At 41.2% G+C, this 27,205-nt stretch overlaps 1 protein-coding gene across 1 annotated transcript in view; it reads left to right on the top strand.

Moving 5' to 3' along the window:
* The first annotated feature begins 4,965 nt into the window (after nucleotides 1–4,965).
* The window catches only part of PRKX (protein kinase cAMP-dependent X-linked catalytic subunit), a 57,372-nt gene continuing 35,132 nt past the window's right edge, over nucleotides 4,966–27,205 (top strand). The window contains exon 1 of the mRNA XM_083611847.1: nucleotides 4,966–5,585. Coding sequence (XP_083467973.1) covers nucleotides 5,399–5,585 — 187 coding nt within the window. The 5' untranslated portion in view covers nucleotides 4,966–5,398. The remainder of the gene's footprint in view (nucleotides 5,586–27,205) is intronic.

Genomic DNA, 27,205 nt, shown 5'->3' with positions numbered 1-27,205 from the left:
TGCCATCTGCAGAAGAAACTCTGACTCATTAATCTCGTGCGTATGTTTGAACAAGGTCCAGAGTCTAGTGGTTGTGTTTATATGATAAATTGGATGGTAAACTTGACATAACTCATGAATCACAGAAGTCAAACAACGCAGAGTCACAAATAGAAACACCATACAGTCCGCTCCCCATCCTTCTTCCTTATATATATGAAAAGAAACTTCACCATGGTCCCCACGTTGTACAATCATGTGAACCTCATTGATTTCCAAACAAATAACAGCCTGTTTGACAATGAGTTCAAATGTCAAGACAGGTCCATTGGCCTTGATACTTCACTGTTCAACTAGGCACACAGTCAAAAAAGGATAAGTCAGGGATTCCCTCATATACATATTTGTTAAGAAACTGAGATGACATTTCTCTCCCATTTTCAGTAAGAAAGCAAATGTAACTTTTACTAACTCTGGAGAGTAGCAATATGGTTGGTGTAGGTCAATAAGCAGATAAGTTTTGAATAATGTACCCCTGTTCTTAAGATATTTGAATTGGATGCAATCAGAAAACGTATGATATTGAAAACTAATGTAATGCCTTTGAAAATGACAGGCAGGAATCCAGGAGCTAGAGAGGCTCACAACTAGGAATGGAAGGATCTGCCAATTTCCATTCTCCAGTTTCTAATTTTTCCCAATCTTAAATTTAGTTCTTCACATTTCTACAGCAACTTGCCATTTTAAAAAAAGGAATGAACATTCATCAGCACTTTAGTTTGACTTTCTCCTAATAAACCCAGTTTTGTATGCAGTTTTAACCAATATGCATATTTTTGCTAGCAATTTTCCTGAGACTACAAGCATTTTTGTATGCTCTCGAGTGATTTGTTTATGCATGCTTTCTGCTAATACAGTGGTATCTCGGGTTAAGTACTTAATTTGTTCCGGAGGTCCGTTCTTAACCTGAAACTGTTCTTAACTTGAAGCACCACTTTAGCTAACGGGGCCTTCCGCTGCTGCTGTGCCGCCGGAGCATGATTTCTGTTCTCATCCTGAAGCAAAGTTCTTAACCTGAGGTACTATTTCTGGGTTAGCAGAGTCTGTAACCTGAAGCATATGTAACCCGAGGTACCACTGTACATGCATTTTGTAAATACTGGTTTGAAAACTGCATTGCAAAATTCAGATTAAGTCAAGTTTTAGAGGATGACTGCTTTGATTTTCATAGTGTTTTGGAAGATGTGAATTTGGCAGAGTTACCTATAAATGTGGACTGCATTGAATTTCTCCCCATTGAATTTCTCCCCATCTTCACATAATACAGTATCTAAGTTTGTGATAGACATCAGCCATTGTCAGTGGCAGAGTTCTCAGCATTGACAGGTATGCCCACCCTCACTAGGCAAATCTAGTGGTGACAGAACTGTCCCACCCTCCACAGATCACTTTGGACAGATGGATGGCTCCTATGGTATCAATGATTCCATTCAAAGGAAGAATTGGGAGCACACTCTAAGAGCGTTCTCCCAATTGTTCCTTTCTTCCTTTGCAGTCATGGCTTGAATTCAAGTTTCCACTCCACAAATTGCTGCCAAAAGCAAAATGTAACTCTTGCTTTCAGCAGGCTCCACCCAGGAGCTGCTAAGTGGAGTCGATCTCGATGGGACTTGCAGCTGGCACAGAAATAAAAAAGATGCAGAACCTCCTGCATAGAACCAATCCCGGCAATGCTTGCATTTGGCACCAAATTCAAAAGGTGCTGAATGCAAACCCTATGCTCCAAATGATGTCATATAATGCCAGCTGTGGGGCAGATGGATGTGGTGAGGGAAATTGTCTTATGGGCCAAACTAGGACCACTGGCAGGCTTTATTCAACCCATGGTCTGGAGGTTCCCACTTCCTAGTTTATGGCTACCATTTGCATGTTTAAATGCAAGGCTGAGTTATGTATTTTATGAAAATGCAGCCCAAAGTTCATGTTTTACCTGGAGGTACGACTGACCCACTGAACTCAGAGGAAAATACTCTTAAGCAAACATGCATAGAACTGCAGTTGTGCAGCCCAGTTCTGTGTTTGTTTATATAGAAGTAAGCTCCACTTTGTTCAGGAAAGCCTACTCTCAAGTATGTACTTAACAGAATTGCAGTGCTAGCCTTGCAGTTAATTATTTACTTGGGACAACTAGCAATTCCTTCTGGGCAACTAGCCTGCTATGCCTGCTGCACAAGCTTCTGTAAGCTGTGACACATGTGCAGATGATCTGGTCTATGGGAACCAGCATATTATCATTCTTATTTGTCTGATGAAAAAAGATATTGTAACAGGATGCTGTTAGGACACCACATGGAGACTGAAGGCTCTTCTATTGATTCATTGCAACTATTTGGGCTTCTGCCTCCAGTTCAGCGGAATGCAAACGTCTGTGTCATAGAAGGAGGCTTGTTAAAACATGAGTCATATTGGAAAACCATTACGTATGAAAAAGAAAAAAACGATTTTGAAAATTTCCAGCCAGAAAAGTCAGACTGATAAAAACAAATAATATTTTATTGCCTTTATATAAATGACAGCAATGAAATACACAGCGCACAATCTATCCAAAATAAAGCAATTTTAAAATTATTACAATAGGAAATATTTAAGCAGGTGGTTAAGTCTGCTAGTTTAATTCAGTGGCAGTTAATAGTACTACACTTTGGCCTGGCTTGCCCGTAGCAATTGACATTCTTGAGCAGTGCTCTTCCTGTTGACTTCAGCTAAGTGTGATTTCACACACGCAGAAAAGCTTTTGCATACTGAATGTTTACAATAGGGCTAGTTGCAGTTTTTTATTAGATCATGGCATCTCAGGCAGTAGGTCTCCTTAGTGGTCTTGGGAGCAATTCTACAGTTGTTTACACAAATGCCCCAGATATCCAATGGTATAGTTGTAGCGGGTACAAGCAGACCCAGCCAAATCAGTAGTAGTGAACAAATAACTGAAATAATTCCTCTAAGATCTTATATGGCAAGAAAGGAGTCTGTGATACAGAAATGGTGTCGGTCAACACTGCCTCCAGTCAAACTGGCTGGATGATTACATGAACTGTTAATGTGTCTTAGAGCCCCCCACCCCCGCAAAGTGCCATTTTTAATTTCACTTGGTATGACATCAATAAAAGTCAGAGGAACACATTTTGTTTCTTAACTGGCTGAGCTCCACCTAAACTGGGAGCAGACCATAACAACCTCTTAGCCATTTTCCAACTCAAACTAAAGTTTTCAATCCAACACATTAGAAGCCAGCAGAGACACCCACTTTATTCTGTCTTGTCTGGTATTTTACATACTGAGATTACAGGGTGAAACACAGAATGTATATATGGATGACTAAAGGGAAACTAGGAGTTACCTAAGTAAAGTAAACAGAAGTTATGTTACCAGAATAAAACCTTGTTGAAGAATGAAACATAGCACATCTTATTCTTTTATTTATGCTTGGATTTAAAATGGTTATGTTATTTGCCTATTTAACTGTGGTGTAATTCAGGCACCACTTCCTGAAAACTTGTTTGCTGCAATCCTGGCTTCATCCTATTAGTTTCACTGTATGTAGAATGACCTTTGCTCATTAGGTACAATCAATTACTAGGGTGAGAGGCATCTTTAAATATTTATGAACATTTGCATTATCAAGATTACTGCTCCTCATGAAAATTGCATTAGCACACAACAACACATATTTTATATATATATATATATATATACATATACACACTGTATAATACTCAACAAATCAAGATTCCCCCACCATACTTCTGCAATATGGAAATTTGGATGGAGTTTAGGGCTTACCTTTTGTTCTAGGTTTCAAATCTATATTAGGGGCATGCATAGGTTGAGCAAATAGGACTGAGCAAACCGGTTTTCAGACCTAACCTTCAACCCCTTACTTCAAGCTTTGGAAAACGTGGTGCTGTGTTTTTAAATTTCATTTTAAATAGCTTCATTTCCTCCCATTGCACTATTTTTGTTGCTCCCTGCACATTTGAACATTCTATCACTATCCCTCCCCAAAAGCACACATTGACAAATCTGTGGCTATTAGTCAAGAAAAATCAGCCATAGTTAGCCAGTGGCCTTGATTCAAATATTTACTGCTAATAGCCCCAATTAACAATAATTCACTGCATGGCAGCTGTAATTCAGGCCTAATCCTCATGACCATTTTCTTACAATGTGAGCAAATTGCCTGGTGAAATTGCCCCTATTAAGCAGCAGGTAAATTTATATATAATCTATTTATAAACCCCTTTTTATTATGCCAGGCTTCCAGCATTGAAGCTGGCTTGAGCAGTGGAAACACCCAATGGACATCGCGAAAAATGGCTTTGAGGGTCAAAATGCAGAGCTAAAATAATTGTGCTTTAACACCTTCCATGGGTGTAGCCGGGTTTTAAGTTGGGGGACGAAGAGCCTCAGTTAGTTTAAGTACTTTTATTGATTTACTTGATGGGGGGGGGGGAGCAGCTGCCCCGCCTGCCTCCCTTGGCTCCGCCCACGCACACCTCTTTGTCCAATAGCCACTGAGGTAATGAGGTCTCCCACCCTCAGACGGGGGCGGGAGGATTGCCTTGAAGACCAATCAAAGAAAATGCAACTGGCGGCGTCTAAACCTAAGGGGAAGAGAAGCGCGCGCTTCTCAGAAATTCCCACAGCTCCTCCAAAGCACCGAGAAAGGTGCACGAAAAGAGCCGGGGTGTGCGTGGGGGGGGCACCCCTCGCCCTTCAGCTTCTGACAGGTTTATTTTAAAAAGGAGGGCAGGGGGAGACCGCGTCAGCAGCTGCAAGGGCCATGTGCAAAAGGCAGGCAGCAGCGCTGCGGCGTGTTTTCGTTGTAAATTTCAAGCAGCAGCTCCCTCCAGCCGGTCGTTTGTTGCTCCTCCTCCTCCTCCCGCTTTTCTCTCTCGCCTCGCCCGCGCGCCCCGCCCTCTCTCCGGCTCTTGCCGCAGCTGCAGGAAGCCAAGCCCCGCCCTCTCATCCCCGCGTGCGACCGACCGACCGGCTGGCTGGCTGGCGGGCGGGCGAGTGAGGCAGAGAGCGAGACTCGGGCAAGCCCCATTGTCTGCGCTGAGGCGCCGGCGGGAAGCGCGCGAGGAGCGAAGGCGCACGACCGGTCTCCAGAGAGCGAGGCGAGCGCGCGCGCACATCACGCACACGCAACCAGGCAAGCCAAGAAGCTGCGCCCGGGCGCGATGCGGGGCGCCAGCCGCCGCTTTGCAGCTGCCGAGAGGCTCCTCCGACACCCGGGCCGGGCTCGGGGCAGCGGCAGCTGCTGAAGAGGGAAGGAGGCCGGGCCGGCGCCGGCGCCCCAAACTTCGCCCTTTTGCCTTGACAGGGCGCGCCTTTTCTTCCTCCCTCCCCTCGCCGCCCCATGGAGACGCTGAGCGCCGTGCGGGCGAAAGTAGGGGCCAGGAGCCCCGGCGGCTGCGAGGCGGGCGGCACCGGCGAGCCCCAGCCCGCGCCGTCTTCCAGTCCTGCTGGCCGAGGCTCTCCGGCGCACCCGGCGCCGGACTCGCCCGCTTATCGACTGGAGGATCTGGAGACCTTAGCCACTGTTGGTGAGTGAGGCTGGGCGCCAGCCAATGAAAAACAAAGGAAGGGGGGATAGAACGTGCTCGTCTGCAGCCGCAGCTGCCCCCATGACCACCCACCAGGTTTAAGAGGCGTCTCTGACTGGCAAGGGACACCCCCCCTTTTTTTAGCGCCCTCGCGATACGTAATTCTGGTCACCTCTGTGCTCACAATGCCATACCTCTGGGGCGCTCCCTAGACCAGGTAGTGAAATACAACCTTGCGGTGTCGCTCCTTTTGGAGATCATTCTCTCTGAGAGCCAAGGCAACCGGAAAGCTGTTGCTACTGCTTTCCTTCCCCAGGGCAGAGCCCCAGAGGATGCTGCCAGCTGCTAACACTGTGCCATCTCCACAAGCATGGATGGGCGCACCTCATGCCCAGGAAACAGTTTGTTTCTTTGGCGTCCAGGCTCACTTCTTAACACGATCTGGGCTTGATGTCTTCCTGTTTTCGTATCCGGAAAGCTTCCCCAGTACTTTTTATCAGAGAGAAACAGAACAAGCTTTTTGCAGATGGCAGTTGAGAAGCAGGCAGGTGCCCAGCGGTGCTTGAGAACTGTCAAACCCAATGTGGAGAAGTCTGCTGTTTGGTCTCTGTTTATCTGCCAGTAGTCTGGATTTTGCCCAAATCTGTCTGGTGGCAAAAAGCTGAACTGGTTTTGTAAACAGTGTGTGGTCTTGTTTATCCCAGAAACTACTCTGAGTTTGCAACCCACAAACCCTTTGAACAAAAATATTTGCATGTAAATTGCTCTGAGTCCTGGCGACATCATTGAGCGTTCAGCCTGTTTAACTGAATAATATGCTGTTTAAGCAGTGCATCAGTCATAACCTTATGTTGCAAGTAACTTTGATGCTTGCTTTCACAAGTGTTGTGTGTGAAGTAATTATGTAAGTTGATGTATGTTTATAGCTCTTTATGCTTATACTGAGTGTGCGCGCTCTTCCTACAGTTCGCTTGCAAATTCCATCCAAGCTCCTGTTAATATTAAACATGGCTTGCAACTGTGGGCTTGTTCTTCTGTTCAGCTACTCGGGTTTCATGATATCTAAAGCATTTTAGTATTGCTCACGTGATGAGCTGGAATGTGTATTCCTTTTTAAAGGCAGATAATCTGTAGAATCTTAAACAGGACCGGGACCAAGGGAGTCCTTCACTTGGACATGACTTTCTTCCCCAAATTTCCCCTCTTGAGGGATGTTTGCATCTGATCTGCGTAGATGGTTTTGTTAGCAGGCATTGGCTGCAGTGGGAGAGGAAGGAGAAGGGACACAGGGGAGGAGAGGATATGATTACAGTGCCATATGACACATGGGGAAATCTGATGTGAAATACTCTGTAAGAGAGGGCACCTGACATAAACAACCGCTGCCATTTGTTTCGACTTAAAAGGCCCTTTCATACATTACTCTGTGTATTTTGTACAGTAGATCCCAACCTCTTGGTGCCTAGCACTGCTTAAGGTGGCGAACACCAAATAAAACCTGCCATCAGATGAGTTCATATTTATAAAAGTACATAGGAGGGGGAGGGGCAGAGTTCCTCGTTACATGGGTTGTATTCAGTATGGCTCTAAGGTGATTTCTTCTTGCACAACAGAATGTTCTGCTTGTCTCCTCCCCCTGGCTTTGGAGCCCACCCCCCAACTGCTCAGGATTTCCCCCCAATCCTCTGGAGCGGATTTGGGGATGGCTCAGGATCCATGAAGGAGGAGAGGGGATCTCGTTGCATTGGCGCTAATACAGTGGTGCCTCAGGTTAAGTTCCGGAGGTCCGTACTTAACCTGAAACTGTTCTTAACCTGAAGCACCACTTTAGCTAATGGGGCCTCCTGCTGCTGCCGTGCCGCCAGAGCCCGATTTCTGTTCTCATCCTGAAGCAAAGTTTTTAACCTGAAGCACTATTTCTGGGTTAGCGGAGTCTGTAACCTGAAGCGTATGTAACCTGAAGTGTATGTAACCTGAGGTACCACTGTACTTACACTAATGCACAAATGCTGCCCTTGGAGAAAAGTGTATGCCCATAAGTGTCATTTGATATAGTAAAATGAATTGGTGTAGGTTTAGGGGCACAGCCAGCCATATTGAAGATACCCCATCCCACATATGTGCATTTGTTTAGTGACAGAGTAACATCTGGTAGCAAGGAATTCATACAGGTGAATGATCAGGCTGGCAGTGAAGGGCTGTATCTCTCTGCCCCTCTGCAATACTGTGGGCAGGAATATAGCTTGCTATGAAGCTAGTATCCTTTCTGTCTGCAGAGAAGGGTAAGACAGTAGTACTTCACAGCCACAATGAAAACACAGGGTACTAGGGTCTTACCTGGCTGGTAACTTCGGGGTTTATCTGCAACATTGGCCCATAATCTTCCTGCTACAGCTCTTGGGAAGCTATATTAATTTTGTGTGCCAGTGTTATTCTGATCAATTTGGGTCTCAGCTGGTGGATAAACAAACTGTCTTGTCTTCAAATTAAGGAATTTATAGCATGGCTTGATTTGCCTGCTAGGCACATGGTTTTCATGTAAGGTGAACCTCCTAAAAAAGTTCTGGCAACTAGGAGGGAGCTGTAAACTATATATGTGTTGAATGGGTCAAGAGGCATGATCATTATTGGATACCCTGGGTCAACTAAGAGCGTCTGCAGTAAGGGCATCCCTGGGGGCCATGTGATAGGTTGCATCTTTCCCTCTGGCATTGGAGAGGGAGTTCTGATATCAAAGCCTCCTTCCCCAACTGTCCCAGCTACTTATCCAACTGGCATTGATTGCAGTAGAGCCAAAAGGGGTGTGTGCTAGGAAGTGGCTTGGATCTGAATGATAGAATGCCCAACATACCAACATACATACCAACAACACACCACGAACGGGTGGAAGATTTAAACACACTTCTGAACAGGCGCTAAATCTCTCCATGGGAAACAATGGGAGAGAAAATGAATACTATTCACATGATATGTGAATGGATATAGGAACATCCCTCCATCCTTGCTTCTGCCCTGTGGGTAGAGCCAGGCAGAGCTTTGGATGGGCTGTTAAGCCATCTTTGTATTTCCTGCCACCACTTGTTCATGTATTGTGTGTATACCTCCTGCAGACGGTGCTAAAATACATAATGACAGTAACTCACTTCAGACATACTATCAAAGTGTTGTGACTTCCATGACTCTATTTTTATCTGTAAGCTAAGCTACCTTGAGTTCTGTCATGGACAAAGGTGGGGTAGCAGTGCTAGAAACTCAGATATATAAGCTAGGTGCTAAATGGCTCCTTAAACTAAGTTGACAATCGTCAAAACGAAATGCCTCATTGCCATTTGGGGCCAGACGGTTCGAAAGTCATTTTCAATACGACCTTTAGGTTCCTGAAATTCATTCTAATTGTGGAGATAAAATATAATGGGTAGGATTCTACAGAATGTGTTGCTAGTGTGTGAAAACAGTCAGGATCCAAGAAATCCCCAGCATGCACCTCCAGATGGTGGAGACGTCAGGTACCATTCTGGTGCCTGGGCATCTTTACTTGGTCATTACTTGGCTAATAGCCAGGTATAAAATGTGCCTGGTGAATTTCAAATGCTGTGGGGTAGGAATAAATAAATAAAGGCTCTGCTACATGACATTCACACATTTGAATGGGTATCTAGGCAATGGAACCCTTTGCATGCAGAGATATACACCCTTTGGTCACCTTGCTTAGATGCCCATGAGCAAACATAAAGAGTGAGAACTAGGAAGCTTTCTGACATTTAAGGTGGGACGAGCAGGATGACGTTCAGTGTGTGGACCCATTTCATATGTGTAATGTGATTATTGGCTCATGAGTTAGTGTGTGCCTTGTTTAGAATCCTAGGATTTTGTTTTTGCATCCAAATATTTTTTCAAGATATGGAGTACTACTTGGCAATTTTAAAGATGCAGTTAAACATACTCAGGTAGACACTGCACATAACAAATGGAAACATGACAAAGGCAGAATAGCACATATTTTGATGGGGCAAAATGAGCGTTTTCCAAACAAGCTTTTGAAATGCTTTTTTTTTTTTTTTTGCTGGAAGAAAAAGATGAAATTATTACTTAATTTTATTTGCTTCTTCGTGTATTTAAAGATAACCATGTTCACACCTATGTCTTAAGTTTTCATTTTTATTTCACCAAAGTTTTCCCTTAAAACATCAGTTTTATTATCCTGCAGGGTGTTATCTCAAATGAGTGGGATGGATATGCTGAGAAAATGTGTTGTGCTCTATCCATTTACTGAACATTTCAACTAGGAAACTGTCATCTTAAAGCGTAGATTTGATCTTTAATTCTCTGAGCACTTGGGTGTCCTCCCATTGATACCAAAGGGAATTTATATAAAGTATAGCTTTGTGCACAGCAGAGGTAATATCACTCCTACATACCTAGTCAGAAATTTGAATTCTGACATGTGCTACACTAAATGCAAGCAGAACTACATATCTGCATTCATTTTGATGCTTGGAGCAAGTTCTCACATTCATTTGATAAAACAGTATTTGTGACTGCACAAGAGAATTGAGGGTGGAGGAGGCATACTCTTGAGTTAATTGAACAAAAATATATATATAATCTTAAGTGGCGGTGTTTCTCTGAAGTTTGGGATTTATCTTTTCAAATATTGTCATTATTTATGGTTCTTTTTAGTGGGTGTAACATCTGGACTGGATACAAATTTTGCTAGCTATGCCTCAGACACATGGCTTTTATTGGCAGTCAGAACTTGCAGAATAAGTAAGATCACTTGCTAGGGTTATTTGCATGATTCCCCTATGAAAAACATGGCACACTTATCTGGCAATAAACTCTCTTGAACAAAGTGGAACTTAACTATGAACAAACATACCCTGGATTGCACTGTAAATTTGTGACATAACCAAAAGGTGTTATGGTGTTGACTTACACTATAGGTTCAGCCAATAGAAAGAAACAATGGCTACAATTCTGTAGACAAGTTGTTTAAGTCCCATGGATTTAAGTGGGATTGAACCAGCCCAACTATGTATGCTTTAATCTTCAAAAATAAAGATCCTATTGTCATTCAGGAATCCCTGTGAATAGTTAGGAAATAGAAAATTGGCTGATACAATCCTTAAACAAGGAATTATAAAAATAGTGAATTGGGTGATTGTTTCAGCTATAGAATAAAGGCACAGACTTTTCATTTCCACAACATAGCATACTGCAAAAAGGTTCAGGCAAAGACAATTAATCCTTATGTCTTGTTTTACCCATATATTTCCAACACAATCGCTTTCAAGTTGTACTGAGTTACACTAGAAACAGTCATACCTTGGTTCTTGAACGAAATCTATTCCGGAAGTCCATTTGATTTCCAAAACATTTGAAAACCAAGGCACGCCTTCTGATTGGCTGCAGGAGCTTCCTGCACTCAAATGGAAGCTGCGTCAGACATTCGGCTTCCGAAAAAAGTTCAAAAACTGGAACACTTCCAGGTTTTTGGCATTCGGGAGCCAAAACTTATGAGTACCAAGGCGTTTGAAAACCAAGGTACAACTGTATTATTAATTACATTTCTATCCCACCCTTCCCCCATAGAGCTCAGGGCAGCATACATGGTTCATCTTTTATCATTCTTTGTATTCACAGACCTGTGTAGTAGGTTAGGTTGAGAGACAATTCCTGGTCCAATTTCACTCAGTACATGATATATCTGAATGGGGAGTTGGGGTCTGCCTGATCCTAGTCCAAGGCTCTAAGAACTACTGTATGTTGAAGTTTAAACATGCTCCGATAGGTGGTACAACCTTGAGCAGTCTTTCTCAATTGTGGGTCCACATATGTTGTTGGACTACAACTCCCATCATCCCTAGCTTCCAGGATAAGTTGTCAGGATGTGGGTTGTAGTCCAACAACATATGGGGACCCAAGTTTGAGTCAATATTGTGGACTACAACTCTAATGCCTAACCACTTGCCATGCTGGCTGGATCGGATGGGAGTTACAATCCAAAACACATGGAGTCCACCGTGTTGGCTACCCTGATCTTGAAAGTGCAAATTTGGCTATAGATTGGTCCACAAATTTTGGTTACACTATGTAGCTAGTTATTTCTGACTTCTGCAATGTCCCTCTTCTCAGGGGAAGAGCTCTTTTATGTCTTGCTTTGCAACAGGCATTGAAGGAGGGCAAAACCAGCAAGAGGCTCACTGCTGCTTACCTTTTCCTATGCCAGGCATGTGAAGTGGAAGAAAAGATCCACATCTCCACTGATAATCCTGAACCATCTGGCAGTGGGAACCATCTAGCACTGAGCTTGCTGGCTGAAGCAACATCAGTCTCTCCTATCGCTTGTGCCTTTCTAAAGTTTAGAGCAAAGTAAAGACTTGACGTAGAGAATCTTTAGAGTTGGGGAATGTTGGAAAGGAAGTCTCTCCCAGTGGCCATGTTTGTGGCCCTGTTTTGCTATTGTTTGTCACTATGGTATATATTTTTGAGTTTCTATTTTGTAAACTGCCCTGTGACCCTTGGATGAAGGGCAGTATAGAAATTTAATAAATAATAATAGTAATAAATAATGTTAGTGTCTACATGCATGTATTGTAATTGTAGACTTTAGCCGGCTAGTTTTTATGCCTATAAGATAAGAGGTCCATTGATTCAATGGGCCTTATGTGTTGTTGAGTCCTCTTTTCCCTCAGTGGTCCTGCAGTATCTTGTCTGCAATGCACCTTTCTCTACATGCTTCAACTTTTTTGATGCCGTGAAGTACTGCTCTGCTTTTAGTGTCTGCTGCCTGACCCTATGTTTACAAGTCTCTTTGTGATATTATCCCCGAACTGTCATAGACTTCTCATCTGCTTTTTCTTGCTTTTCCCTTGTTAAAAAGGGCCTTGTATAGTTGCTCAGGGAGCAGATTGCTTAAGGGCATTGGCCAAACCTTTGATTTTCTGTTCAAAGATCCTTCATCTAAGTGAAATTGTGCTGGAGGATATTTACATTATGGACTCCTGAATGATACCTTATGGGTGCAGTGGTCACAGATCTGTAATGTTACAGCTTTTTCTTAGGGCTGAATGAAAAGCATTCCAAATTATCCATGCTATTTGTGGGTGACAAAATTTAGAGGGGCCATTCTTGCTTAATATTCTCTGGGATGAGGAGGTTGAATTCTCCAACAGTTTGCATAGGGGGAAAAACCAAAAAGCACAGAAAAGTCATCTTGTGATTCCCCCCCCAACTTAATGTTAAATGAAACACTGTTGTTTATATTGATAGATGAAGGACTCCATGTTGTAAGAGTAAGACATGAAGGAGTAGCATCAAACCATAAGTGCCAACTTCCTGGGTGCCCGAGCACCCACAAAATTCCCCATGAAGGGGCCGGGCACCCACAAATTTCAGTGCCAGGACCATGCACATTGCATGGCACCCATGGCCCTAGGCACCCATGGTCGCGGGGCTAAGCTGACACTCCTGCATTAAACCCATTTTTTTCCTTCAGCAAATATTAAACTATATTGGGCTGGATATACAGTTGTACTCAGAATTCCCCATTCTGCATACTGGGAAATTGTACCAGCTCTGTGCATGTCCTAAATATCAAGGCAAAATGCAATGATTTCGGGGCAAATGCACATATTCCCGAGTTGGATTGTTCTGTTAACATGGAATGTTGTGATGGACCCTGGAATCCCAAACCTTTTGAATAGTTTCCCCCCAAAGTTGCAACAACCCCCCACATTTTCTGAGAAATGAAACCAAGCTGACCAGGAAAACTCCCAGAGCTTGAATGACAAGGGAGATTGCAGATATAAGGTGAATGTTGTAGCCACTGCACACATCTACCACATATTCATGGAGAAATCAGGAGAACTATTCTGCTGGGACATCCTTTAACATATTTGGGTTTCTTTTTTTGTGGGGTGTATATGTGTTGTGTTCCAAAGAAAAGTATATTACCAGATAGTTCTCAGAATGTTCCTTTTCTGATATATTTATCAGAGTTCCAGCCTGGTTTTCAGCCTTTTAAAAAACTATTATATTGCCGCATCTTTATTTTCATAAGTGAAGTGTTATGCTATGTTGCAGGGCATGTTCTATTAAAAGAGAAGAGGTATTGGAAAGGACACTCGCAGCACAATCCTATACATCAGAGCTTTCCAAACTGTGTGTCGTGACACAATAGTGTGTCAGCTGCAGTGTGTACAGTAGTTGTGTCATGCAAACACTCCCCACGCTCATCTCGTGGCTCAAAAGGGGTTAGTTTAACCTCTGGTTTGCTAGTAAAACTGAATTACTATGTCACGAAATGATGCAAAACTGAATTACTGTGTTGCGAAATGATGCATGTCCAAATATGAATAGTTTGGAAAGCTCTGCTATACATGTTTATTCAGAAGTTAGTCACATTGATTTCCATGAGGGTTACCCTCAGTTAAATGGATATAGGAATGCAGCCTCAGAGGGAGACTGGGCTTTTATCTGGGGTTTTTTTTGGGGGGGGGTATGGTTGTGTTGCAAGTTTAAAAGGCTCAAATGCTATGGAAATGTAACTTTTCTTCAACAGGAAGCTAGCATATTTATAGCCTCATCCTCTTTTTTATGTTTGTGATACACAGTTGCATCGTTTCCTTACTCCCTTTATGTCCTGAGATCTACAGTGTAGCATTAAATTTATTTATTTATTATCTTTCTTTGTTGTCGCTTGGCACACATTCACTGATGCAAACTATCGTAGACTTGTGTGTTTAGTTTCAAGAAAACTCTTGTTTCCTTTTGTTGAATTGTTTTGTTTACTTTTTTTGTCACAGTTACCTCCTAGCATTGCTTAGGTTGCCCTGTGCTTAATCTTGAAAATGCCCTCTGGAATGGGAATTGTGAGAGCATGTGAGCTTGATCATTTTCAGAGAGGGAGAAGACTTTAAACAACACACAAACACACCATCCCGTTTTCAGTGGCTATAACTAATAAATGGGGCAAATAACAGTGGAATAAATAATAGTTGAATTCAATGTATTTATATAATTTATTATTAACTAAGTATTTTAATATCTAACCTGATCCAAAGGATTGAGCAGGGATAGAAACAACATTAATAATAGGGAGTTGCTTTCTAGAACTATGAATAAACACAATATCATCTCTCTACTCCTCAACAGCTGTTGCAATGCTAAAATCTTAAGACTGCTTTTTGTTCTTCTTTTGTATACCATAATTCGTCCCCCCCACCACCACTCTCAGCTAAAGATCTCTCAGTAAGCTGGTCTGCACATTAAAGCCAAACCATAGAACAAGCCTTATGTTCTTCAGCTTAATAGTAATTAAGATAATAAAATTGAGATATGAAAATTCTGCTTTAAGGTTAAGAAACAAACTGAAGCAGGTGTTTCACCTTACAGTATTGAGTTGCTCCCTTTTTATTCCAAGTCTCACATTGGTTTCTTTATGGTAACTCAATGGTTCATGTTCCAAAGTTCTACTAATGCCCTAAATAAGAATAGTGTTAGTGGATATCTGGCACAGAAAATAAAGTTGGATTGTTATGTACCATTGGTTTTCTTTGTGAGCATGGGTAATACTGGGTTCAGTTTCCCCAACCTAGAATGAACCACTCTTGCATGATATTTTTTAACCATCAGGGACCTTGTCTGTGGAGCATTCCTTGCATTTGAGGAGAGTTATTAGCTTATATGATTCTCATTAAACCTCGGGTCAACTGTAGATAAGTTGTGCGATTATCTTTTAACAGAATGGTGCTGAAATGGAACATGTTCACAATAGTTCCGTTAATTTTTTTTTTCTTCAGTCACTTTCAATGCAACTCAGTATCAAATATTAATGTATTCATTCTCACAAGCTATAAATAGCAGAAAGACGCAGCAAACACACAAGTGGGAAGAGGCCTCTTCACAACGAAGTCTTTTTTTAGAAGCAAACAATTAAAATTGGGTATGTTTCTATAGCATGAAAAATACAGATGTTGTTGTTTAAAAACACCTGTCTTTATGGACTGAACTTATGTGTAAGGTAAGGGTAAGGATGATCCATCTCTAAAGGCTGTGGCACTCCAGAATTCTTCCAGCTCCCATTATCCCAGCCTGGCCTTGCAGGCTGGGGCTGATGAACTACAGCTTATCCACCCCTGGAATGAGGTTGAGCAATGTGTTTCTAGTAGCCAGCCAGGCACCTTTAAGAAGGTTACCAGTAGGGCAGTGGAGGTGATTGTTTCCTTCCATTCCTATGATCTGACATTCTGAGAGAAATCACTTTTCAACATTTGTGCTGTTGCTTAATGACTGTGGCTGATTTATGTCTCGATAGACCTGCTCCACACAAATTTGCCACATCATTTTCAAAAGGCTTCTAGGTAGCAGCTATTGCCATATTTTGGACTAATGACTTCTAAAGTTGGGTCTACTTATCCCTCAAAGTCATCCTGGAGTAGATCCTAAAATCAAAAGAATTCTATAGATGTGTGAGGATTGTTGTTTAAATGTTTAAAACTAATGCCTGAGGAAGGGGTTGTGTTGACCATCCTTCCCTCGTCCTGTCAGTTAAGATTTGGTAGGCAAAAGGTCACAAAGTCTGCTTGCATTTAGAAAGGAATGAATGGGTGAATGTTTTGCCTCTTGGCTAAAGGCAAGAGAGAGAAAACAGTTTTGAAAGGAAACATGGAACTAGTTATATGTTCCTTTGTAGACCAACCTTAAGCTAGGAGAAATGTGGCTCTAGAGTGGACATGGGGAACCTTTAGTTCTCCAGATGTTGCTGAACTACAGTTTCCATAATCCCTGGCTAGTGGCCATGCTTGCTAGGGCTGATGTGAATTGTAGTTCAGCAACATCTGGAGGACCAAAGTTCCCCCACTCCTGCTCTAGAGGAACAGTGACATCTTCTGTATTTTTCTTGATTCTTGCCTTTTGCAGGGCAGGAGATAAATTCAGTACAGTAAATAAATAAAATTAAATAAGTTAGATTGTGTTGTATACTGGTAAACCATAATGCTAAACTGCTGAACGTCAAATGATCTTTCTTAACTACATTTATTTTTAGTATTTCTCTTTCTGCAGTGACTTGTCAATCTTAAGTGCCTGAATTAAATTGGAGTTTTGAGCTCTGTTGCCTACTACTCAGGTTCTCCTGCCTGTTGCTCCGAGTGAAATAGCATGTTTAATATGAGTTTGAAGTGGTATTCATTCAAATCTTCCACAGATGAAATGTTCTCTGTGATATTCATTTAAACGTTGCTTTGAATTAAGCTGCAGCCCAGCCCATAATTAGGTGCAGCAACTTCATTAAAGGCAGTGGGACTTTCATTTGCTTACTTCGTGCATGGGATTGTAGCTTTGAACTCTGCTTAGTTTTGCAACATATTTATAATTTTAATAACCGGTGGACTTTGGATCATTTGCCATGGAATTGCATATTGCTTGTTGGCGTAAGAGAGCTTGCATAGCTCTGAGCTGTATTATCCCTGCTCTTCTTGCAATGTTTCATACTGATGGACAACTTGTGCTCAAAAGGCCAGTACATATCAGATTTTTGTCTGCAAAACTACATTTTAAAAAGTAAGTAGCTTGGCAACTTAATATCTGTATATGTGTGGTCCAATCCACTACCAAACCAGTTCAGCAGCATTTTCTCTGAGTTCATGTTCTGCAAGGGACAAAGCGTGGCCAGTGTTGCATTGTGGTAATATCAATGACACAACTGCAAAGTTTATTCAAGGTTTACTGCTTAACTTCCTCCAGAGTTCTCATGCAATTTTGGGAAATACAGCCAGATGTCTCTCTGTGTTTTCAGTTATTAGTGTGGAACTGACACTGCAAAGCATATGCTTTCGTAGAGGAGACAATACGTATTGCCCAGCCTTGCCAGTCAATCCACAAACATTACCAGCCCCAAATGTTTTTACTTTCTCATTTGATCACATATAACAAATGAACTCATATGTCTTTTTAGCACAGTTCTTGTTGTTATCTGTGAGTTGCCTTGAGTCCTGTGAGGGGAAAAGGTGGTAAATTGCTACTACTGCTACTATTATTTACTATTATTATTTGTTATTATTGTTATTGCTATTGTTATTGTTATTATTACCACTAGTAGTCTAAAAGGTGAATCAAATGGCCCACTTTGTCTGGAGGCCATTCTTACACATGAGTAGAAGCCTGCTGTATGTCGTGACCTTGCACTAGAGCCCACACATATTTTCCTTTAGAAGATCGGTGTGCACAGTTAAAGCTCCAGCATTCTGCTTTCAGGCACCTTCGGCTGAGGTGTGTCTCCAGAGAACACATGTGTAAAATGGCATTGCCACTGTTATGAAGGCTTCCATACTGGATGCTGATGATATTAGGTACTGCTGTCTCTTCATGAGATCCTGGTTGCATTCCCCATCCCCACCCCAGTTTGGCTATGAAGAACATTTTGTACCCTTCTTCTCCCATTAAAAAAGCAATATAAATTAGGTGACATGGCTTCCAGGTATTGCTTGCTGGTAAATAATAAGGTGACCAATAGCTACTAATCATTTGGTTGTGTGATACTTTCGGTGTCTGAGGCAATATGCCTCTTAATAGCTGTTGCACTCATGTCCTATTTGTGTGCTTCTCATGGGCACCTGGTTGACCACTGTAAGCACAGGATGCTGAACTAGATGACCTTTGATCTGACCCAGTAGGCTTTCTCTTACGATCATGCAAAAGCACAAGAAGTTTGAAATTACAGAGATTTTTAAGCATGATATTTCTTGTCCTTATGAATTTGAATATAATGCTTGTGGTGTCCTCTCCCTTTCCCAAATCTTCCAAAGTACTTCCCAATTTGCATTTGCAGGTGTAACTTTTTATTGGTTTAGCAACAATAAAATATTATGTTTTAATTGGTCTGGTACTAAATGTATTAGGTCACAAAGGGTGTCTGTCTGGAGTATTTTGTATATGTCAATCCTGATAGGTTTCAAGTTCCCTGTGCCCAAACAACCATGAGTAAATTCTAAATCTCCTTCCTGTTTAGCTGAATGAGTTCTTATAGGCTTACAAAATTCGGCAAAGTTGAACTTGTTTGGAATGACAAACATGCTTTACTTTTGGAAGATCATAGCTTTGTTCCATATAAGAAACAGAATATCGTTGATGGGATCATGGTTCGTGGTGAGTGAATTTAAAGGAGCAGCTTTGAGTTGTTTAAGTACCTGTCACCATGTTTTTGCCTTGGCTGTTAGAAGAATCGTGTTCTGTCCCATGAGAGTAATTCACTAATTATGACTTACTGAATTCTGTACTGTTCTCCCTAATGTGAGCCAGGAGTAGCAATTTGACAATGAATTTGAAGGGTGTGTGTGTGTGTGTGTGTGTGTGTGTGTGTGAGAGAGAGAGAGAGAGAGAGAGAGAGAGAGAGAGATACCATCCTTTTTTAATTCCACATATTTTTTTTATTTTTTATGCTACAGATGTGTGACCAAGATTACAAACAGAAAAGTAATACTCTTAATAAAGGTTTAAAGTTCTCCAGTAATGCTTTAGGGAATATGTTCAAGAGACTCTTGACTGTACTGAAGAGAACAGGATCATATGCTTTTTCCCTTGTGAATGCCTAACCAGTTACAGTGGTACCTCGGGTTAAGAACTTAATTTGTTCTGGAGGTCCATTCTTAACCTGAAACTGTTGTTAACCTGAAGTACCACTTCAGCTAATGGGGCCTCCTGCTGCCGCTGAGCCGCTGCCGCGCAATTTCTGTTCTCATCCTGAAGCAAAGTTCTTAACCCAAGGAGCTATTTCTGGGTTAGCAGAGTCTGTAACCTGAAGCGTCTGTAACCCGAGGTACCACTGTATTACAGTATACTGCAAGGAATTTTAGCTTGCCTGGATACAATAGCACCACTAGTAATTTGGGATACTCTTTTAAAATGTGTGGGACTCCTCTGTTTTGGAATGGGCAGAACTTGTTTTGCGACATTCAAATTAGGAAAGAAGGGTGGAGAGCAAGGCATAACTTGGAGACACTTAGCTGCATCCTCCTCCAAAGGGTGCATCAGCCTCCTTTCTTGCTGTGCACTTTAATTACTATAGCATGCACTCATTAGTAGATGGACAAGGTGTGGAATGTCTTGCTTCACATGAGACAGGCTTGAGTAGGAGGTGGGGGAGATTTGCCTTAGATGATGAAGGAGAAGGGAGGAAGATCCCCTTCTGATTCCTGCCATAAAACTGTGCGAGTGAGGTCTGTCAGTTTCACTTCTGCTGTCAAAACTGGGAAGTGAGACTGACAGGGTTTGACTTCCTTCATAGTGTGAAGTGGAACTTGGAAATCTCAGTCAGTGCTGTGAGCCAGTTCCCTTCCTAAATTAAGTTATGTATCCAAGCCAGAATGAAACTAAAGGTTTCCTATGTATTTGCTTTGGACTTTTAAGCAACAAATCATTAGAAAAACAAAATGGGAAGCACAGATAATACAACCAAGCATCAACCAAATGTTCACATAATGATATAAGAATGAATGGGAATATTTTTGCTCATCACAAGTGACAGAGGCCAGTCACATTTATACAAACATGTCTTCCATAGCACTCATAACTGTAGTGGACAAAATGGAGGAGAAGAATCACATCTTCCCAGGAAAAATTAAATATCTTCTATTATTATTATTATATCCCATTTTGCCTCCAAGGAGCTCAAGGTGGTATACATAGTTCTCACCCACTCCATTTTATCATCACAAAAACCCAATGGGGTAGGTTAGACTGAGAGACTGTGACTGGCCCAAGGTCACCCAGTGAGCTTTGTGGTTGAGTGGGGAGTAGAACCCAGGTCTACCAGGTCTTAGTCTAGCAATCTAACCACTACACCACACTGTAGCATGAGTACTTGGGGACTGCTGCAGCTGGAGCACTGGTATGAGTTTAAGCCTTCTTGCAACTAATCTGTATATTTTTAAGCTGGAAAAAGAATTGTTTGAAAAGTCCTAAAGAGCCACCTTACACTAGTTCATGATGTTTAATGAAATGTTTGGTGTAGTTAATCATGTACAGGCATTAAAATGCACTCATATAATGACACTTTTAAAGTGTGAAAGCGAAAGAAAGAGGGAGAACGATCGTAGCATAAAATGTGGCCTACGTGAATGTGCACACAGTGGAATGTTGTATGTACTTGCGGGTTTCTGGCAAGATAACACCTGCAGCACTTCACTGAGATGGAATTTGTCCTAAGGTGCTTGCCAGAGTTGAACAGGTACATACACTCTTTCTAGATATGTCTACCAGATAAGAGGCATTTTAGACTACTTACTTGCTGATGGAGCAGAACAGTAACATGGAGTCCATTATCTTGTGTTGTGGCCATTGAGAATACGCCTTGTCTTCAGCTGTTCTGTGTGTAAGTCTGGAAGTGCATTTCAGATTCTCTTAACGATTTGAACTCCTGAACAGGAAGTGAAGGCAGAAAGTGATGGCTATACTGGTCTTGTAAGATCAGTGTGTTTGACATAGTGCCTACAATAATTCATGCACTTTAATGTTCCCCTCTCTACCTTTTATATCCTGCATAATGCACCAAATAGGATGAAGACAAACACAACAGACAGACAAGAGAAGTGTCACTATTAGCATATGGCTGCACTTAATTCTAGAATTAGTTACGGTGTTCTTCTTTGAATTTTGAACTTTACAAACCCTGTGCTGGTAATCACTGTGCAGATAGTATGTGAAAGAATGCACAAAAAATGTTGTGTTTGTCATAATCCAATGTCATAATGAAATCCCTTGTCAAACACTAGCCAAAGCTGGGAATTGATAAAACCTGATCTCCCATGTAGTAATATTGCTAAGGAATGAACATTTAAAAGAGAAAATTATTCTAAATTCTGAAGCATCCTAGAGGTATTTTGAGTCATCAGGATGTCAAGCTTTTAGGAAACTGGAGATTGCCAATTCACTCACAATATGGCAAATTTAGAACTTTCCAGTTAGAAGTCTTGAGATACGGAGACAGGAAGGTACATCAAAGATCAAAATGTGTGTTTATGCATGATGCAGGCTGGCTTAGATTCTAATTTGAGTTTTCCTGGTAATTCAAGTTACTTCTGCGATGTACAGGTTCTGTCTGTTTTGCAAACACCTATTGGATAGTGCCTTTGGCAATCAGTCATAAGTGTAGGGATCCACCCAAATGTTTACTTCTGGTGAACACCTGCCTATTCTGAAAAAGATGAGGAGAATCTCCAGTAACTCATGTTAATACCCCTCCAAGCCTTAGTGTGACAAAGAGAAACCATTTCCACAGCTTAAAGCTGGGGAGGAGGCAAGAGTTTGACCTATTATGGGGTGTAATAGGTGTTCTGAGTGTCTTTCAAAAGTGCAGAGTGATGTCACAATCAAGAGTCTACCTTTTCCTTCTTGAAGGAGAAATATGATTTGTGGTAGCACAAATTATGGCTTGGTACCAGGCTTATCCACAATTTTTTGGACTCCTGGGGAACAGTTACTATCTTTCTTCCTAATGCCTCCGCTTTGTTTTATTTAAACCAACACCCTAGCAGTGAACACTTCTCTATTGCAGCATATAAGCATTTACGTAAAGAGAATGAAAAGCTGCCCATGAGCACGACTGCTTTGTTCTCCCTTCCCAAGTGAATGTTTAACCTCTCTGATATTCACATCATATTGGTTAAAAGGGGAGTGGGTGAACATCCTTATCTCCACAGTATGACTGTAGCTCACTTCCGTGTTACTGTGTGACTCTTCAGCTACTAGAACATAATCAAGGTTGCAACATAACCTTCAAAGTCCCTGACAGGAGTTGTAGCATTCGATCAATATGTTCAGTTTCATGATCTCATCAGTCAGAATGTGTGTGAAACTGTTATGGCATCACGTCAATTTGACCAATAACTGAAGAGCTTTCACTGCCACTACGTGGGAATTTGCAGTATAGTTTGAGATGCTTGAGGAGAAAAGAAATAGGACTTTTATATTTCTATGGGGGTTTTTTGTTATTGTTTTTGGTGTGTTTATATATTACTATCCAAGCAGATTGCTAAGAGTTTGATTAGCTCGCTTCTTTTCAAAAAATATTTGCAAATTATTTTGTAACCTTTTCTAATGTAAAGAAAAGGAAGATGACTCATTGAGACTGGAGGAATTCATTTGCTATAGTGACAAAAGGGCACACAATTAACACTTCTTCTTTTTTACTGCAATACATGCTTTGCAAATAATTACTTCTCGAATACAGCAAATTTGGCTAAATTTATGTGGCTAAATATATCACCTTCAAAAGAGTGTGAAAATGCCTTCATCTTGATATCTAAGCTTTTACAGCTTTAAGACAAAACCTTAAGAAGTAAAGGTCTTTTATCAGTTGAACGCTTGCTTCAGGGCAGTGGTTTTTTAATATTTATATTTTATTAAGGTGGTTTCAGTTAAAAGAAATAAAGTGATACAGAAAAAGAAGGAAAAGTGAGATGGAGAAAAACAACAACAAAGATACATATAAAAGAGAAAATATGCAAAAAAAGAGAGTAATATACGATATTCCTGTAGATTCTTGTATAAATTGGGATAGTGTTATTGTCCTAGTGCTTATGTAAATGTTAATAGCGTACTACATTTTGTATAAATTCATTCCAAATTTATATTTATCCATACAGACTACACCTATAAGCAGTCCATTCATAAACTGCAAGTGATCTCATATTGTCAGTTCATTGATTGGAGGGTACCATATCTTTATTTTTCCAATTCCTCAGTATCAGTCTATTGCCACCATTGGGGCACAGAAAATCCATTTGCATTGTCCCATTGATAGTTTTCATACTGCAGGTATATAGTTCAATAAAATATTCTCTGCTGAAAGATTTAACTTTTTCTGCAGTCATAGTTACACGGTCCATCACTTTCTCCTAAAGCTTGTTATGTAAAGAAAATTGTCTAAACATGTTTCAGAGAGGCATTGTCCTTGCCACATCTCCAACACTGAGCTGTCTTAGCTAACCCTTTTTTATACAACCATAAATGAGTCCAATAAACTCTAAATATTATTTTCTGTTGTATTAGTCTTAATTTTAAATCTAATGACACCTTAGGTATTAAAGTTAATATATGTCTGGGAAGTTGATAGTCCCAATTCTTTATTCCAATTATCTCTTACAGTCTGCATAATGAACTTGTGTATTGTTAATAGATATCTATAAACAGTAATTGTTGGCTTTTTATTTTTGAATGAGTGGTCCAGTTGCTCCAATATCTCTGGTGTCTTGGAAGCTGAAAGGGCTGATGGCCCAAACACACTTGTTAGGAGGTGTTGTAATTGAAGATAATGCCATTGGGCTGTATCTGATGATATTTTTGTCTTAAAACAGCAAAAGTATAAAATTCATCTTCCCCATCTATCAGTTGGTCCAATGTCAATACACCTGTTTCCATCTAATTTTTCCATATCAGCATCTTTAGGGAAGTGTTGGTAGCACTTAATTTGCCCCTTTTACGGGGATTCAGGGTATATATTTGTCATCTATTCCTATTTGGCAAATTACCCCTTTTGTATCAGTGGATTCAAAATTATGTCATTAAAATACTTAGTGTATACTTAGACAACACTTTGATCCAGTCCCAGTGAATTGGGGCATAAGTTGATATGCTTATAGAGGGATATGTGTTTCTATAAATGCACATTTGGTAACATTAGAACCTGTCTGGCTGACGCTTGTATTAGTAAGCAAGAGGTAATATGATCATATATTGCTTCTGTGCATATTTTCTTTCTGTAAATACATGTCTTTAAGTGAAAAATTCTGAGATTACATGTCTTTAAGTGAAAATTTGACGTAAGCATTCATTCACCTTTTCCCACCTCATGTTGTCTGCTGAGTCCCGCTCCAGGCTGATGTGTTGACTTCCTCTTACTATATGTAAAATGTATTATTTTTCTCTATTTATTCCCTCATTGGGTACAGTATGGTCTATCTGCAAGAGCAAATAAGCAGGAGTTTGATTGTCTAGTGTGCTATGCTATAAGTTGAAACAGGCCCGGGTACATCTAGCTTCTGAGTAGTTTCAGAGTTAGGTAAAAAAGGTAAATGACCCCTGGACGGTTACATCCAGTCAAAGGCGACTATGGGGTTGCGATGCTCATCTCGCTTTCAGGCCAAGGGAGCTTTCCGGGTCATGAGGCCAGCATGGCTAAACCGCTTCTCGCACGACAGAAACCAGAGCGCACAGAAATGGCATTTACCTTCCTGCCGCAGCGGTACCTATTTATCTACTTGCACTTTGACATGCTTTCGAACTGCTAGTTTGGCAGGAGCCGGGACAGAGCAACGGGAGCTCACCTCATTGCAGGGATTCGAACCATTGACCTTCTGATCAGCAAGCCCAAGAGGCTCAGTGGGTTTAGACCACAGTGCCACCCACGTCGGTTTCAGAGTATAAGCCAGTTTGGTTGCACAATATTGGTGGATGATCTTGACCTTGTGATAGATAGGGGGAGTGTATAAAATAGTACAGTCAGTAGAGAATGAGACTCTTAGTCTCAGGGTTGTGGGTTTGAGTCCCACAGTGGGCAAAAAGATGCCTGCATTGCAAGGAGTTGGACTAGATGACCCTTGTGGTCCCTTCCAATGTTACAATTTCATGATTCTATGGCCGTTTGACTTCCTCTACAAATAAGGGGATTTTACAGGGGGTGAGCAGTGTGAGGGATGTGTGCATTTGTAGCAACCCACCCTTCCAATATGTGATATGGATGCTGTGTACTAGCACAAGATACCAGCACATGCCTGTTTGAAAGAGGCACTGATGATCTAGCAACTCCTCTCTCGTAACTATATAAAAGTTGTAAGTTATTAAACAGCCACAGATGGTCAGGGTGAAGGTTTTAAAAAACACACACACACATACCAAATCTGAACAGGGAATTTAAAAGTGCAAAGTATGAAACAGTTGGTGAGGAAGTGACACCCACAAAACGGAGATACCACTTTCATCCACACATCTGTCTCTTGTTACAAACCTGTTGTAGCACGCACGCACACACACCAGTTTGGGTGCAGGTTGGATGCATATTGCCCAAAATTGAGCAGCATTTGAAGTGAAGAAGAGGTGGTGAGGAACCAAGTTAGTGTGGAACCAGTCATTCAGAGTTATACCCAGTGCTAATTCATACTAAGAGTAGATCTGTTGAAATAACTTGTCTTAAGTTACTGACGTTGATTTATTTTCACTGGGTTTACTTGGAGTATTCTTCATTGGGCACCCCCCTTTATTCCTGGTGTTGGTGGGGAGATTTTGAAAATGAAATCAATAGCAATTGGGTGGGGGTATCTGTACTATAGTTGTGGACCCTGGAAAGTGCCTAGTTTTTAGTAACATTCTGAGTTTCCAATCAAAGTCTAGCTGTATCTTTTTTGTTAAATGTTGCACTGATACTATTTAAGAGTCTGAAAGCACTATTGTATGACTTTGCAGATGACGATAGGTTGAGGTTTTTAAATGGCCATTTCCCCTCCTTTGTTGCTATGATCAAAGGGTAAAACAAATATTTTATTTTAGGAACGTGTGAATAGCAATGCCATTCAGATAGGACTCTTATGGAATGAATGGGTGTGTAACATGGTGAGTGAAATTTAGGGATTAAAGAATTGTTCGTGCATTAGTGTCCTGGCATCTAATAATGGTTTGTGTTGACATCAATCTTCCAGGAATTATAATTGGAATGAAACTCAGCATCACACATGCTTGTCATATTGCTGGTCACACTTTGCTTATGTATGATATCCTGTTTTCATATCTACTTGTCACTTGTCACAGGGAAGAATCAGAGTTCATTTGTCTAGAGAGCCATTTCCCACATCTCAGCTGTTGTGAAATGAGACACTAAAGAACAATGAGATGGCAATAAACAGGTCACTATTTTGCTGGGTTTGAACTTGTGACTTGTAGGGATGGAAATGTATACTCTGGAGCATTGTATACTCAAATTGTGGTTGAGGATGTTAACACTGAGAAAGGTGCTGACAGATCTGGTCAACAAAATGAAGCATGGCCATGAAAGCAGGATGTCAAACTTAAGAAAAATGTGGCAAGCCATATGACAGCCATGCATGATGTCTGTGAGTTCATTGTAGTTGCAGTTACAAAAATATCAAAGTGAGGTAAATGGATAGTGAAGGTAAGAGTAGGATTGAAGCATGGAGAGGAAGGGATGGTGTTTAGGAGAAGATACATGTCCGGTGTTGAGCACTGTAGGTTATGCTGGAGTTACTCAGAATGCAGAGCTGACAATATCCAGAAGATTTACATGAAATAAAAGAGTGTGTTTCTGTAACCTATTAGCCACATGACTTGCAGATTCACCATACTTGCCACCAAGTTCCCAGAGGAAGTTTGGTTTTCTTGATTCTAGGCTTCAACTAATGACCTGCTGGTAAAGAGACAAGTCTGCTCCCTATGGATTAGGATTAGCAAACTCTGTAGCACCTCTGATGGCTGTCCTAAATATAAAAGGTAAAGGGACCCCTGACCATTAGGTCCAGGCATTTTAATACAAACTCCAGGCTGTGAAAATTGTCCTCAACAGTTATATTGCATGGCCTGAACAAGATGAAGATTATAGAAAGACTCTTCTG

Source organism: Podarcis filfolensis, assembly GCF_964270895.1.
Source record: "Podarcis filfolensis genome assembly, chromosome: 4".
Taxonomy (NCBI): domain Eukaryota; kingdom Metazoa; phylum Chordata; class Lepidosauria; order Squamata; family Lacertidae; genus Podarcis; species Podarcis filfolensis.
The sequence above is the reverse complement of the archived record's forward strand: the minus strand, read 5'-3'. Positions and strand labels throughout refer to the sequence as shown.